This window comes from Conger conger, chromosome 2 (genome assembly GCF_963514075.1).
Source record: "Conger conger chromosome 2, fConCon1.1, whole genome shotgun sequence".
NCBI classification, from domain to species: domain Eukaryota; kingdom Metazoa; phylum Chordata; class Actinopteri; order Anguilliformes; family Congridae; genus Conger; species Conger conger.
In genome coordinates, this window is record NC_083761.1 from 17890408 (window position 1) to 17906627 (window position 16220).

The 16220-nt window shown below is 41.0% G+C and overlaps 1 protein-coding gene across 1 annotated transcript in view; it reads left to right on the forward strand.

Annotated features, from left to right (window-relative positions):
• Window positions 1-16220, forward strand: part of dock1 (dedicator of cytokinesis 1) — a 254821-nt gene that overhangs the window by 226670 nt on the left and 11931 nt on the right. The window contains exons 45-46 of the mRNA XM_061225326.1: window positions 1716-1892; window positions 3823-3906. Of these exons, the coding sequence (XP_061081310.1) occupies window positions 1716-1892; window positions 3823-3906 (261 nt within the window). The remainder of the gene's footprint in view (window positions 1-1715; window positions 1893-3822; window positions 3907-16220) is intronic.

The following is a 16220-nucleotide window of genomic DNA, read 5'->3' on the forward strand; positions in this document are numbered from 1 at the left end:
CCCCGTCTCCTCGACGACAGCAGGCGGTTCACCGACGCGGGAGACTCGCGAGGGGTGCTCAAGTGGGACGAGACGCACATACAGCGGAAGGCGGTAGCCGCGGGGACTGGGAAACACCGCGAGTTGAAGCTCTGCGGTGGATTTGGCGTTTCAATCAGCGCACCGCCGCGCACCTCCTCCCTCTTAATGCTCCATTATATCGTCGAATAAAGGAGGGAAAAATACAAGGCGGTACTTAATGTAATTAAGCCCCCTAAGTGTTCGCAATCAATTATTCTTTATTTGTGGCTTTGATTAGCCTCTTTCATGTCGAGAGTGTGGAGTTACACTCTGAAAAGCCCCTTGTATCTCCTGGGCACACCATCTCCACAGCTTCCCATTGTGAGGCAGTTTATCGGTTTAAGTTCTCTCTCTTTCCGTCTCAATCTCTCTCTCTGCCCTTTGTGATTCCACATAAAGTGACATGTCTGGTGTGTCTTGAAGGCACCATGGGTTCAAGGATTGGGCTGTCACTGTTTTTGTGTGTGTGTGTGTGTGTGTGTGTGTGTGTGTTTGGTAATCCCCATCTCTAATCAGTGGAGCCAGGTTGGTATGGTGCTCTACCTACTGGGCCAGGCCCTCCCGCTAACACAGCAATCAATATTATCGCACCATACTGTGCCCAGGGCTGTCAGTCCTGGCCCTTTTACTGGGTTCACTATTGCTTTTAAGTAAAACTGGCCATGACTCACTTAATTATCTAGTCTTTGAACCGATAGATCACTTTGTAGGGTTTTCAAATTTGTACATCTTTGCACGTGTCAAGTGTTGAATGGCACATTGAAAAGGTGAATATAACAAATGTCTTTCTTTTTAGCGCTAGAGCAAGTGGCTCATTTCATTTATTTACTGTTCATCACCAAGGGGTTAATGCTGTTCAAAAATCAGATAAATGCCTTAATATTTCATCATGTTAATATAATGACCAATTTCTAACTGCCAATCAAAGTATATTAAGTGTATGTGTGAACAGCTGTGAAAAGCTGAACCTCCCCAAGCAAATCATTGATCATTGCATTAGCTGTGCTGCTACCACTCACGGCAGAACAATTAGTTTGTACCTTCTGAACCCTGGGACTTTTTTGAGCGGTTGCCTGTGTGCAGACGGTATCGTTTTTCTTCTTATCGAGATCCATTAAAGGGACTCCCTAATGAGCATGCATCATCATTACTGAGATAATATGAATACATTAGGGCTTACTTATAGAGTGCACCTTTTCTTGTCACAAATTTGCTCATATATTACCAGAGGACACACCAAAATAACCACGTCACGTACTGTATGGGGTATGGTGCAGCCTGTAGCCTAGTGGCTAAGGTATATAAAGATTGTGAAGGCAGCCACGCTGAAATGGAAGTTAGAGCAGCACTAGCTTCTGCGATATGATGTATGCATGAGTGGAACAGATCCTTCTGGGGGGAAATTTGAAGGGTGGGGAGTCTATTTGACTGCTGTAAAAAGAGAAGCGGGAACTTCAGTGTGAAAATACACAAGAATTACAATTTGATTAATTTGTGAAATATATAGTACATAGTAGATATATACCTACTTTCTTATTACGAACTAGTTTATGCGAGCTTTATTCCACCTGTTCATCCAGCAGGGAACTGAACTGAAAATAGAAGTTTCTGGAATTTCTTTCTCTCCCTTAGCCAATCTTCCACTGTGCCCGCAGGTGGAAATCAGCCCACTAGAGAACGCCATGGAGACCATGCAGCTGACCAATGAGAAAATCAACAACATGGTCCAGCGACACCTGAATGACCCCAACCTTCCCATCAACCCCCTCTCCATGCTGTTGAATGGCATTGTGGATCCAGCTGTAATGGGTGGCTTTACCAACTATGAGAAGGTACAGTATATACTCATTTATATGTTTTCTTTTGGTGGGTAGGAGTGGCTTTTGTAATGCTAGTTGCTTTGATTCTTTGGTTTTAATTTCATTTTTGAGTTGTCACACATTTCTCTCTATGCTTGTTATTTCTCAGATTATCATCCTTGAAATTTAATGTTTTTTCTTTCTTTTGCCACATATTTGCATGCATGTATCTATTTACAGAGGAACTAAGAAATGTAGTGATTTCTTCTTGATTATACAGTATGTATATATAGTTTTTCTTTTTTGTACATTGCTCAAGTTTGTGTTCTGTTCACTATGTCTTAGTTCTAAGTGTTTGTATATGCAGCAGTTATAATTGTCTTTTGTTTTCTTCCATGAATTGAACCTTTTGTGCAGTCAAATCTGCTCAAATCGTTCCTCTGTATTTATGCAGAGAAAACCCTCACCTCTTTGTTCTGCACAGATGCACAGATTTGTTGGATTTATTTATCTGTTTGATACTGTAACAAAGCTGTACTAAAGCATTGATTCATTATCGATAAAAACAAAGAGGAGCAGACTAGCATTAATTATCTCTGGCAGATCTTTTTTCAGTAGGCAGAGATGGGTCATGTTCCTTTATTCGGAAATAGGTTCAGAAGGACATCGTGATTTCTTTGTGTTTTCCAAGCAAGCATAAATTTGGGAATGGCATGATGTAATTATAATGGCATAATGCATTGGTTCACAGTAGATCTGGGTGCATACAACCTACATATACTGTATATATAGGTTGGCCTTCTGCTGCTGTAGTCTATCCACTTTAAGGTTTGACATGTTTTGTGTTCAAATATGGCTTTTTGCCACTGTTGTAATGCACAGTTATTTGAGTTACTGTCATCTTCTTGTCAACTTGAACCAGTCTGCCCATTGTCCTCTGGCCTCTCTCATTATTAAGTATTTTCGCCACGAAACTGCAACGCGCTGGTTTGTTTTTGGTTTTTCTCTGTAAACTCTAGAGACTGCTGTGAAAATGTGAAAATTTCAGGAGATCAATATTTTCAGAGATATCAAACCACCCTGCCTGGCACCAAGAATCATCATGCTTTTATGCAACTCGTTGCTGCCACATTATTGGCTGGTTAGATATTTGCATCAACAAGCTGGTGCCCATGTCTACCTAATATAGTGGTCCCAGAAACACACATTTTTTTTACTGTTGGTTGTGTGCCTGCAGTGAATTTCTTGTGAAATCATGTGCGATTTGTTCCTCTGGTTTAATGGATGCATTCCCCCGTACTATAAGGCCTGCTGCTCACGTGGCTCGCACCTGCGGAATATTCTCCCGACGCCTGTTTTCACGCCGGTGAAATTTGCTCGGATAAGTCATCTGACAGTTGGAGATGTCTTTTGAGAGATGACTTCCTCCCCAGAGCGTAATTTCGGGGCCGTGAAGTTGGTTAATCTCTCCTGCTCATCACCGGAAACATGGAGTCCCAGCACGTCGTATTCCCCGATAATTGCTCTCATGCAGTCTGCGTTACACAGATGTGAAATGAAACACGCCTTCGGATGTTTCATTTTTAATACATCAGGCGCGATTGTCCACACACGCTCAAATCAGGCGGGCTCTTTCCCCCTTATTAATGGTAACCTATATATTTTTCTCATTTCACATTTGCCTCCAGTTCTATCTTATACTGACCTACCTTTTAATCTAAAATATAAATTTTTGTATCTTATGCCAGATTTCTATCCAATACCCAACTGTAATAAATCACCTCAACAGACACATCTGTATCTGCTGAAAATGTTGTTTTTCCACGTACGGCAGAGTGAGTGGTGCAGGCTATTTCCCAGAGGCTCGGCCTCTATTTAAAGAGGTGTTAATAAGTAAATGAAGACTCGTGGTGGAGAGAGAGCTTGCATTAAACGCGTTTCCCCTGTTGTCTCTCTTCACTAGGCCTTCTTTACTGAGAAGTATTCACAGGATCACCCTGAGGACCACGACAAAATTGAAAAGCTGAAGGACCTGATCGCCTGGCAGGTAAGCCCTGCTACAAACGCACGCACACACACACACACACACACACACGCACACACACACACACACACACACGCACACACAAACTTCAGGCACACACACATACACACACTCTCTCTCCCTCCGCTCTCACGTTTCCAGAGGAGCAGCCCAGCGACAGGCTCGCTAACCGGCCCTCTGAGATCCAGCTGCTACTTCTTCAGTTTCATATTTCATGTTTAATCACCTCTCTCCCCTCTCCTGGTGGTCGTAAGGATCTTTTGCAAAGGGCCAGTACAGCAAGCCACCGAAGTCAGTGCATGCTGCTGGGCTGGAGGACTCAGGCTGGTCTTTAGAGTTAACACCGCTTTCCTTGTGACTGAGCATTCTTTTTAGCACCATAACATCCTCTACAACTGCCACCCTCAACCACCCACCCCCACCCCGACACAGATACATATAGCATCGCGCATATAGCAATAACCAATAGGCAGGTGATAAGACAATGGAACACATCATACTCAGAGCTGTGCACCACACAAAAGAGTATTGCATTTAATGCCGGTGTGTCAGTAGCACACTTCATAACCCCTTGACAAGTAACTTCTCAGGATTTGTGTAGCTTGATGTACATTTGCATTATATCAGACTACTCAGGAGAAGTTGTTTCTTTCTCTTGAAAAACAAATGTATATTCAGTGCATAATAAACATGGTACACAATGCCCAGGAACATTTTTATCTCTGCTCAGACAGGACCTGACCCTGTCATCCACCCCCACTGAGCGGTGACTCTTTACAGTACTGACTTGGTTGTTGAAAGGATGAGAGCTTTTTGTTAAACTGAACTGTGACTCAAATGTACCAGTATTGCAGCAAGAAGTGATATTAGCAATGATATTCTTCTAGATCCTTGCAGGAGGGCTCTACCTGTGCCATTTCCTGTTGAATTTTCCACATTTTCTTTGCTTGACAGGGAATGCGTTGCGAACTGCATAGACGGTAGAGAAGGTGGTTCTTTAACTACACTCTTGATAGCTTTTTCATGTGAAGGGCATTAGTATAATGTATCTCTGAATCAGAGCGCAATTAATTAGCTTGCTATGGAAACCTTGCAGCTTAAGAAAGCTTACAGCTTACTTCAATCTTATCTTCTCTTTCGTGTGTGCACGTGCATGTGTGGGTGTCTGTATGTCTGTGTCTGTCAAGGTGTGTGTGCAATGCCAATGCAGTGCAGGAACAGTGTAAAGAGAGGCTGAACAAAAAACTGTATTCATTTTGCCATTCTCTTCAGACGCCAGCTCGGGAGTGTAATGAAAGGCATTTGTGCTGAAGCAGGCATATCGATCTTGGCCTTCAGGCTTCATAAACCGTCCCTGGTGAAGGGAGAAGTGTGTTACTGAAAGGCCTTTTCACGGGTTCAGGAGCCCGTCTTCTGCACAGTTCAGGGCCCGTGGGCGGCACCAGCCTTGAGTCATGTCACCGACATTCGGTGCCCTCAGAGGGGACGCTGTCTCACGTTGATCCAGCAAAAGAGGGGATGGGTCCACAAAAACGTCATCTCTTCAGGTTTACCCCCTGAGGGGGAAGGTTTGGCGGAGGTTCCAAAATAAATTAATGAAGCGAAATGTAGTCGTACTGTATATTACAGTCATAGCGATTTTTTTATATACCTGGAAGCTACTGTGTGGCATATTGCACAGAAAACTGATTTTAAACCCTGGTTTTGCACTTTTATTTAACCCATTATGGACTAAGGCCGCCCTATATAGAAAACCCGTAGATAGGCTTCGGAATCACAGTGCATTTCAACGGTCATGTGTCTTGAAAAACAATATGATGAAATAGATAACACGTAGGTCGCATCCGTCTGTTAAACGAGATGTAACGTGCTTGTCGTATCCACCCATAAGGGGTTAATTGTCAAGAAACCTCTGGCTAACAACAGCTACTGTAACCACAATAGCCTATAAAATGAAATCGTTCACATCGCTTCTGCAATGGGATGTTAAAAGTGAAACCAAACAATTATGATCAATTTGGTAGTCTAGTTAGTCTAGATAGTTAGTATACTTTTCATGGTCATGGAGCATAATGTAGTTGACTTGGGATTTAACCCATTATGGACTAAGGCATCCTATAGAAAACCCATAGAATAGGAATCACCGTGCATTTCAACGGTCATGTGTCTTCAAAAACAGTCATATGATCAGATAAAATGCTGGCGTCGCATTCGTCTGTTAAGGGAGATGTAACGTGCAGGTCACATCCGTCTGTTAAGGGAGATGTAATGCGCAGGTCACATCCGTCTGTTAAGGGAGATGTAATGCGCAGGTCACATCCGTCTATTAAGGGAGATGTAACAAGATAGACGAATTCAAGAAATACCCTCAGGCAATTGAGTTGTATCATTTGTCCTCTCTCAGATTGCATAAGGACAGCAGTCCTGTTCGGTTTATTTTGCTGGTCTTCTGGTCTTTAAATATAACAATTGAATGCAATTTGCTGACATTACTATTTGTTAAAATACTAAAATTGCAAATATCTATGATGGCTTTCTATTCAGAACAGATGCCGTCTTTTAGAACCGGTAGGTATACTCCATCCCCAGGAATTCTGGGACACTTGAGGGAGATTAATTAGCTTTGTTCCAACCATGCCACTATGCGTCTCACGATGCTGCTTACTCATCCAGTAGTAATGCATGGTGTGTAAACTCTGTCTGGCCTGTGACAGGGAGTTTACAGCACATTGTGATTTGCGTGGTTTGGGAGTTGTACAGTACGGCTAAAATTATTTTCACTGAAATGTACATTTCTGCTTAGGCGAGAAAATCCTCCACTGCAGCCAGGAAAATAAGGCAAGGCCAATGCCTTTTTTTCCCCGAAACGTGGCATTGGCAGCAGTGAAATTTAATCTTGTTATCCGAAGGCCTTGTTAGATTGAAAATCTGTTTTAGATGCATGTATTCAGAGCATTGGATGAACCACCTTATTGGCTTGGCTGTGTAGATCATCATTGAGTTTTTATTGCCAAGAATCCTTCAAACTCCCCTCATATTCTGTGCTAAATGCTAAATAAACATCTCCAAGGATCCACTTCTATCTTAAAAGACAGTGTGAAAACATTAAGCACAAAGAAGTGTCATGCCTACAAAATTCTGTATTTTGGAATTTTCCTGTAAAGACACGGATATTACTTCACATACTGTATAGGTTGGAACAGTCATTTCATGTTCTATGTTTATTATAATTACAATCCTCATCCTATAGCCTATGAAGCCCTAAGATACTGTCAGCCAATCTGGATTCTGTGGCAGACTCATATTTTGTATTTTAAAAAAGTTACTTTTGTTGCATTCATACTGGACAGTTGTACAGATTTGATTTCACATAGCAGTAGCAGGTAGGAGGTATTTGGTACTTTGGGGAACTGGGAGAAATATGCCTGGCTTGCTTTGTGTTCCCTTAAGTCCCAACAGCATTTCTCATTATGTCAAACTTTCCCCCCCTCTGGCTGTTTGTGTTGTCTGCGCGAGTCTCCCTATACCCAGACGTGTTGTGTGGCAGCTTGTCACTCCCAGCATAATAATAGTGTTATTTCTGTTTTCTGACACCCTTCAAGCGGCGCATTGTCTTGAAGCAAGCCAGTAGGTTTTTGTATTTATTATTGTTGTTACAAAAGCCCCCCTGCTGTTCCTGGAAAATAATCACTGATCAATAGACATTTAACAAGTTAGCAACATGTTGAAAATGAGCCCGACGAGACGTTCGGTAATGTTCCTTCTTTCAAATCGCAGCCAAGTCCTTGTACTTTGTTTGCTTTCAATGTGTCATACCTCTCTCTTCACCTCAGGACCATTTAAACCCTTTCCTGTCAGATAATTTCTCATCTTATAACTGCCTTTGTTCAAACAACCATACAGGCTAGCCTTACTGTAAAACCTTTGCATTTGATAGTTTAGCGGAGCCCTCGAGCCTAGCCGCTTGTTTAGAATGCAGCCGTTTAATGCTGCCAGGCGTGGGCAGAAGGGTCGTTTTCTAGAGAGCGGAATATTGCTGGAGGAGTAATGATGACTCTTAGATCTCAGTTTCAAGCACGTGTCATCCTGGTGTCCTTTTACGGCAGAGTACCCGTTAGTCATCGATAACCCTGCCTTTACCCCTGTGCAGACGGTCATATCAGTCAGGAAGCACATTGTATCGTTTGTATTTACGGTCACCCATTGTCAGCCGGCGCTGAATAACAGCATTCGAAGGACTTGCGCACCTTTAAACTGTCGAGAAAATGCGAAAGCAAAGTGTTATGGCATTGATATTAAAGCTACCATTCTCCTGTGCTGGCACTGCGCTTATTCTGTTTTCCCCTTAACAAACATAGGTACTTATTTTGATGTTTTTTTTCTTTTTTTTTCTTTCTGGGAAGTGTTTTATGATTTTGAGAGAAGCAAAAAAAAAAAGGGTTCTGTCAAGGCAATTTCTGTAAATGGAAAGAAAGCTCAAACCTTGCTTTTCCTCCTGTTAAAGGAGTGCAAATAAATGTGGAGAATAAAGACTGTGGAAGCAAAGTGTACTGAGGCAGTGCCGCGCAGTCAGCTGAGAAGAGAGCCAAGCTTAGTCGCACACCTCAGTCATGGTTTATAATTTATCTGTGGGACGACCGAGCCCCGCTGAATGCCCCCGAGCACATTCGAAGCAAAGTACAACTTGTGTAACGCAAGCTGTTTGTAAACTCAGTTTTGTGCTCCTCTGAAAACTCTCCTGACGGTTAACTTTGGAGTTGTTTTACAATTAGATGGGTCTGTGGAATGAAGACACCTACCTCCACTCCATGATGTGTTTTTGGGAAGAAACCCCCGCATGCAGTGACAAGTGTGAATGGCGATGGCGTGAGATTCGTTCCTCTTGCGCGTCGTCAAAAACGTTTTCAACGGTTTTTGACAGTGTCATTTATGTAGTTTACTCGACTTCAAATATTCAAGAAATAAAAAAAAATTCTGCTCAGCGTGCCGCCTTGAGTCCAATCCAAGTGCATTTTAAATAAGAATTGGCTGTACTCACGGATTTGACAGGTGCTAAGTGAAAGCGCCTTCCTTTGTGCTGAATTACAAAATGTGAACAGGAGACAGATATTTCTGCTGCGGTGAGGTGGGAATGATTAAAGTTACCTTCTAGCTTGTCTGTCACAGGAATGTGTCAAAGCAAAAGCAAAGGAAATATATACTCTCTGTGTACAAGCTTAAACCAGAAAGTGTCGCTTATGGGAGAGGAGGACGGAAGCAGAAATGAGAACAGCTACGGCAGAATTTTTCTCACTGTTCTCTCCCTCGATCATCCGTTCTCCGTCTGCTTTGTTCTATTTTACTATCCTTCCTTTCTTTTATTTCCATGCTCCCTATTCTGTCTCTCATACTTACCCCTTCATCTTCCCCCTCTCATTCTATTCTCTGTCTGTGTCTGTGCTTCTCCCACCGCAACCCTTTTAAAACAAAACCAGTGAAAGAAACGCCTCTCATAACTGGTTGTTTTTAATGATCACTTTCAATGAAGCTGAACTTCATTATTCTGCCTGCTAGGTAGGGGCAGAGCTGCCTTTTAAATAACAGTTTATTTATTTAATTTATTGTTTCATCAATGATCTTAATCCCACAATGTTGCCATAATCCCAGGCACATCAGCACAGGCATTTTCTAGGTTTAGATTACAGCACCCTATCGAACTAGCAATACAGTGCTGGACCCGGACCCTATACAGGTCGACACAGGTCAGTGTACAGGTATGGGCGACTACACAATCCAAATATATGTAAGGGATAATACCCAATAAACGAGTCAGTTATGGGGAAATCACTGTCTGACAGGGTGGTGCTACGTTTATGCTTATACCACGGCTAACGAAAGTTATGTAGCTATGGACAATTTTTAGTTTAGAAACACATGTATTTATTGAAATACAGTGGTATCGGGAGAAATAGTCCCTGTTGCTGAGAAAACAATTGCTTGTTAAGTTCAAACACTCCCTTATATTATGTTTGAAACATCTCCCATGGTTATCTTTCAGACAATGCAAAGTGTGACTAAATGTTGCCTACAGTGACATGTTTTTGTCACCAGGTCGGCTATGATAACACAGACTACATGAATTAGAAATGCATTGCATAGTAGCGTATGTTCCGTGCACTGATATTTCTTGGATATTTTAGCTGTGAAAAAATGTAACAAAACCAATGTGTTCTTGTTCGCAAGGTTGTAAGAAATGTATCACCGTCCACATGATATGTCTCCGCCAATCTGAATGCCGTATTTCCCCTAGGTGGTCAGTTGTTTTTCTGTGCCGTGGTATAAACTTTATTAATAAATGGCACTTCAAAAGGGCTCTTGTGTTGCAGTCTTGACGACATAGAACACAGGTGTCAACACCCAGTCCAGGAGGGCTGCAGGTTCAGTTGGTTTTCGGAGTGTTCTTGGCACCAGTGGTTCATTGAATCATTGATTGGCCAAGGAATCCGCAAACATTATTGTGAAGGCTTTAACAGCTGACTGAAAGGAAGCCAGAGAAACCTGCAGTCACTGCAGCCCCCTGAGAATTACATTGAAATCCCTGTCTTAGAAGATCATTTGAGTTTTTGGTCACATTTGAACTAATCTTACTGCAGTCACAAGCTTACTCTACCCATGGATTTTTTTCTTTGGAGTTCTTTATACATTTTATTTATTTTTTTGCTTGCGTCTAAACCCACACTGCATTCGCACTGTGCCTATTGCAGCAGAATTAATGGGTTTCCTGTGGGTGCTTATTAAAACATTGTTTGCTGGCCGATGTTTTAGTAATACATCTCCAGCTCTCTGATGCCCTTATAAAGCTCGTCTCCCAGGAAACCAGCGCTGCTGCCTCAGTATTTCATAGATACGGTCTACGGATAATATGCATTTCCAAATGAAGAATGGTCTGGCATATTACAGGCAAAAGTGGCCTTTTCTGTTTTGATTTAAAATTAAAATAAACCACATCAGCACTGCATTTAGAGCCATAGGGTCAGTAATATAGAAAAATATGTAAACATGATACTGAAAAACAGTTGTACATATACGCATTCCGGTTTGTATATGGAACTCCACACACATTATCTGTGTGTGTGTGTGTGTATGTTTGGGCCTGTGTTTTTTTTTTTCACACATATATTTCGACCACTAGCCCTTTAAAAATCTTATAAGACATCAGATCAGCTAACTCAGCTGTATCTTGGAATTCATTCTGTATAAGGGCGGCTGAAACACTGGAAGCAGCCTTGCCCCATTCAGTCTTATATTTGGGTTTTGTTAGGGTGATGCAATCCTGAGATCTAGTGGTGTATTTTGAGAAGTTAATTGATAAAAGACTGGATACATACAGTGGAAGTTTAGCAAGTAAAGCTTTTGTAAATAAATAATATATAATTCTGCTTCCTCCTAATGGCTTCAAAACAGACTGAGGCATGCATATAGAATATGAGTATATATGAGATATAGAGTGCATCACCATTGTCGAAAACTGACAATATAGTAGCCCACACAATCTTTTTTCTGCTCTCCATAGAGTGGCAGGACTTATTCCTATAAATGAAGCCAATTTTGGGTTTATGCTTGTTTGCCATGTGACCTGAAGAACAAGTCATAGTCTAACCACATACCTAAATACTTGTATTTTTGGACATGTTCAATCTGAACATTGTTCAAAGTAGACAAATGTGCATCAGCGGTGTTAATGTTCTGTATGGGGGAAAAAAAAAAAGGCCTTTGATAGATCAATGAATAGGGCTGCACATTTTTTACCTTTATCAGTTGTATTTATGATATTATGGGGTGGCTGCCGGGATGGTACTATGGTCGGGTCTGTAACCAGATTAAAATGGGTTTAGAATGTTATTCATGGATTGTAAAGTGCTTAGTTGCTAATTTATCAATGACTCCAGCACTTTAGCTAAAAAAGACAGTTTGGTCCAATTGGTCAATAATTTAACTCATTTATATCACCCCCTTTAAATAATGGTAGAACATGTGCAGATTTCCATATGTTGGGAATAGTCCCAGTAATAAGTGATAAATTAAAATTATTTGCTACCGGATTTATAATCAGTGGAGCAGCAAGTTGTAAAAGACTAGGGTCTAATTGATCCTTAACCATATATTTCTTTACATTTATAGCCAGTAATGCATTTAATGCCTGATCTTCTGTAAATTTCCTAAAAGAGAAGAGAGCTCCAATTTCTGTGGGGCTAGTATAACTGGCTACGATAATTAGTTTGTTCACTTAATGCAGCAGCGTGCCTGGAATTTTCAAAAATACTTCTTGCCGCTATGAAACGATGATTAAAGACATTGCCCTTTTCTTGTTTGTCAAAAATAAGACCATCATCCGAATATATATGTTGGGGCAGTGATGTGGCAAGACTACGTTTCAATGATTTCACTATTTTTCAGAATTCAGCAGGTTTGCTTTACTATCAGTCTGTGAGGTAATATAATAATTAGATTTTGCTTTCCTTAATGAGACTTAATGAGAGTTTGCTTTTCCTTCATGTATTTCTCAGCTGTCTGAAATACCGCCAGTCAGATAGAGAATCTGTTTCTCTGGCTCATTGCCATGCCTTATCTTTGTTACAGAATTCATTTGATAAATCATTAGAAAGCCAGGGGTTTGATCTATATTTCACCCTAAATCTCTTAAGAGGGGCATGCTTATTTAATATAGAATTAAAAGTTGTAAAGAAATAGCTAAGTGCTAACTCCGGGTCAGGGATGTATGCACCTCAATTGCTGTCACTAAAATGTAGGTCAGGCATAAATGCCTGTTCACAGAATTTAAAAAAATTCCTTTTAGTAATAAAACCAGATGAAGCTGGATCCCTCATGTCAAGCAGGAGGACGCTGTAGACTTTTAATTTTTTTCTTTCTTGGTAAGGTATTCTTCAAAAGGCTACAAATGTTGCCATTAGACCATTGTTGTTTTTCTGTTTTGACTAAAATGACAGCGTGCGTTGAGCAAATGCACAAATTAAGCATTTGTGTCTCATTGATTTGTTTAATTTTTTTACTGAGGGTGAGAGTTTTACACCCATTTCAAGTGGTTGTGTTCTGACTCAGTCTAGCATTTTTTACGAGCAAGAAGTTCCCTGCCATTCATGTGCTCATAGAAGTAATCACCTCACATTGCAAATGCTTCCATTGAAGTTTGTGTAATCGGCACTTCACTAAGTGGGCTTGCTCTCTGTTAGCCGTGCTTCAGTTGAGTCTGTTGGGCTTCTCACATCTTTTGTCTGTCCCACTTCAGATTCTGTCGATTTCTCCATTGAGTAAGCCCAGCCTGATGTCCCATAATGTACACAGAAACATACTCGCACATATGCATGCACAGACAGTACACACACTCTGAATTCTGCCACTTTTGTCCTCCTCTTTCTTTTCATTGCATTATATTACACTCGCTTAGCAGATGGTTGAATGCATACTGAAGTGGAGGACATCGGTGTAACTCTCATGAATACAAAAGTGTGATGTCACCAAGGAGGCCTATTTATAGTCAGTAACTGTAATGTAAAGTGTGCTGTAATGTTATCTCGCAAGTCACAATTTATTTTGTGACAAAGCAAAATAGCAAGAGGCAGATAACCGATCTACATAGCTGTGCAGATAGCATTATTTCATGGGAGCCTTGGTGGAGTCTGAAGAGGTTAGTCTTAATTTTGCATTGGAAGACTGGCAGGATTTCTGCTGTCCTGATATTTCCATTTCACCACAATTGGCATTACGTTATGTCAGCCAGGCTGGAATGAGTTATACATAAAACTATAAGTATAATTTAGCTAGGCTCAGGGTGATATTTTATTTGGAAATAATGAAAGTGAGCAGGGGAATGACTATTCTTTGAATATGAAACCATTGAAGTATTCACTTTTGGGCTGCATTTGCTTTCTAGATAACTTCAGTCTATCTTTCTTATTGGAGATGTGAAAGAATACACAAGTGCATATGTAACTGTGACAGTCAGAATCTTTACATAAATATTATGAATATCACAATTGGTAGTATATACCCCTTTGATTTGCATGCCATTTGTGTTGATCTTTGTGATTAATAGAAAGCAGACGATTTGCTGCTATGGATAGCGGGTAACAAGCTTTGTCACAATGATAATCCACTGCGAAGCAACTGCGCACTGGGCTTTATTAATCTTTTCTCTGCCCCATAGGAATTAATAACTGGGATCAGTTTATCTCGTAAGTTATTTGAACACGGAAAATCTAACAGCAATCCTCTTTCTTTGAACCAAGTCTCTTTTTTTTTTTAAAGAAAACATCAGAATTCAAGAATTTCAAGCCATCAAGGTGTTTCAGAACTATTTGACATATTGCTTTGGTTGTTTTTCAGTTTGTCAGATAATATTTTCCGACAGTGTAGATTAGAGCGTGCTTCAGAACTCATAGCACCAGCAGCTTGTTCTTTAGCACGGTGATGCTTTGGTGCTAAATCTAATTCTCTGTGACTGAGCTGTGTGCATAAATAACAGTCATTTTCAAGTTTTTTTACAACAGCATGCATAGCATTCACTTCCTGCTGGAAGTAAACCTGATATCAGTCAAATAAATACACAGGATGAGCAGGCAGACAAGACGCCTTAAGGAGTGTGTATCCACATGGGCCAGGGTTAAGCTGGGAATGACGCAGTCTGTTGATTCACCAGAATAAGAACAAATAAGCACAGGAAACCACCTGCATCTCTGGGGTAGCGCTCTTCAGCGCTTCTCTATGTTGTGTGTGATTGATGCAAGATGACATAGGGCAACAGCCTGTCTCTCACAAGTCTGAAGAACAGATTTATCGGACAGTGCGGCTTTTGATCATGCCGTCGAAACAGCTGTTAATTGTATTTAATCATCTCATCTGCATTGCGGAATTCTAATTCCCTCTCAGCTTGATATTCATCTGGAATCCTGTTCCCAATATCCGAACAAGTTCTTCTCCTAATGAGGAAAGGGTCCTTCTGTAATGATGGTAATTCTTCAAAATGCACAGCTGTCATGTCTGGAGTGGTTTAATTAAACCCACACATAAAAACATATTGAGGTGATTGCACAACAAATTGCATGGTTGCCAGTGTGCGCAATGCGTTTCCGGCCTGCCAATACAAACATGATCGCTGATTTTTTAGCACCTTAGACCGCCCAGTCACGTACCTCTGTTTTCTTTGTCAGAAGGCCCCATTGACAATTCTTAATTGCATCTAAGATTTATTCTGTCGCCTGGCATGTAGACAGTTTATAATTAGAGATCAACTCTTGTATTTTTTTTTTTTCTGTTGTCAGAAAATTAAGGCAATTTCATGCATAGATATTTCAACAGCACCCCAGGCTGTTCTCTGAAGAGTGATAAGTAATTTAGATGACAATTATCATTTAACGTGTTTATAGAATTGGACCTTTAAATGAATTCCAGATCCTTCCCGAGTCAATAACTGGAAAAAATGAACCTCAGGGAAAGTGGCTGATTTGATGTACAGTATCAGGAAAACGCCAAGTTTGTGGTCCTCATTACAAAAAGCTTACCATGTACATTGACTTTTCCTGGTTCTTATTTCCATAGAGGGTCATCAAAGGGGCTCTTGAGTGGGTGATTTTGTGTTCATAATAACAGAAATTTGTATGGGGCAGCCCGTAGCCTAATGGTTAAGGAACGTGACTGGGACCCGCAAGGTCTGTGGGTCGATTACAGGTGTAGCCATGATAAGATTAGCCCAGCTGTTTGGCTCTTGAGCAAGGCCCTTATCCCCACATTGCTCCGGGGGGTTGTCTACTGCTTAGTCTAATAAACCATAAGTCTGAATAAACGTCAACTAAATAGCTGTAATGTAAGGACAATATTATGGTATTTTGCGTAGTCAAATAATTGCATTGGAATTTGCAGCTGATGCAGTTTTTATTTATTATTAATAATCACCTTTCTCTTGTGTTCCAATCCTACTGTTAGTTTGTTTTCACTGGTTTGGAGTCCTGCTGCACTATCATCCTGTGTCAGCATTCTAGCCAAGGCGTCTGATCTCACAGTGAGTTTACTATACCTCAACTCACCAGCTGTAGCAAGCTGAGCTAGCGTGGTAAGGTAGCCACAGAGATGCTCTCTTAATTGCCAACTCCCTCCATTTTAAGCATCTCTCCCCAGATGTCCGTTTCATGGCTTGGTGTATAGGTGATTGGCGCGTTCTGTAACCAGCCTCCAGTGACAACTCTGTTAACCACTCCCATCTCTCACCATCAGATCTTCCTGTCACTCACATCCTCTGCTTCCCAAATGAGCTCTTGTGAGCA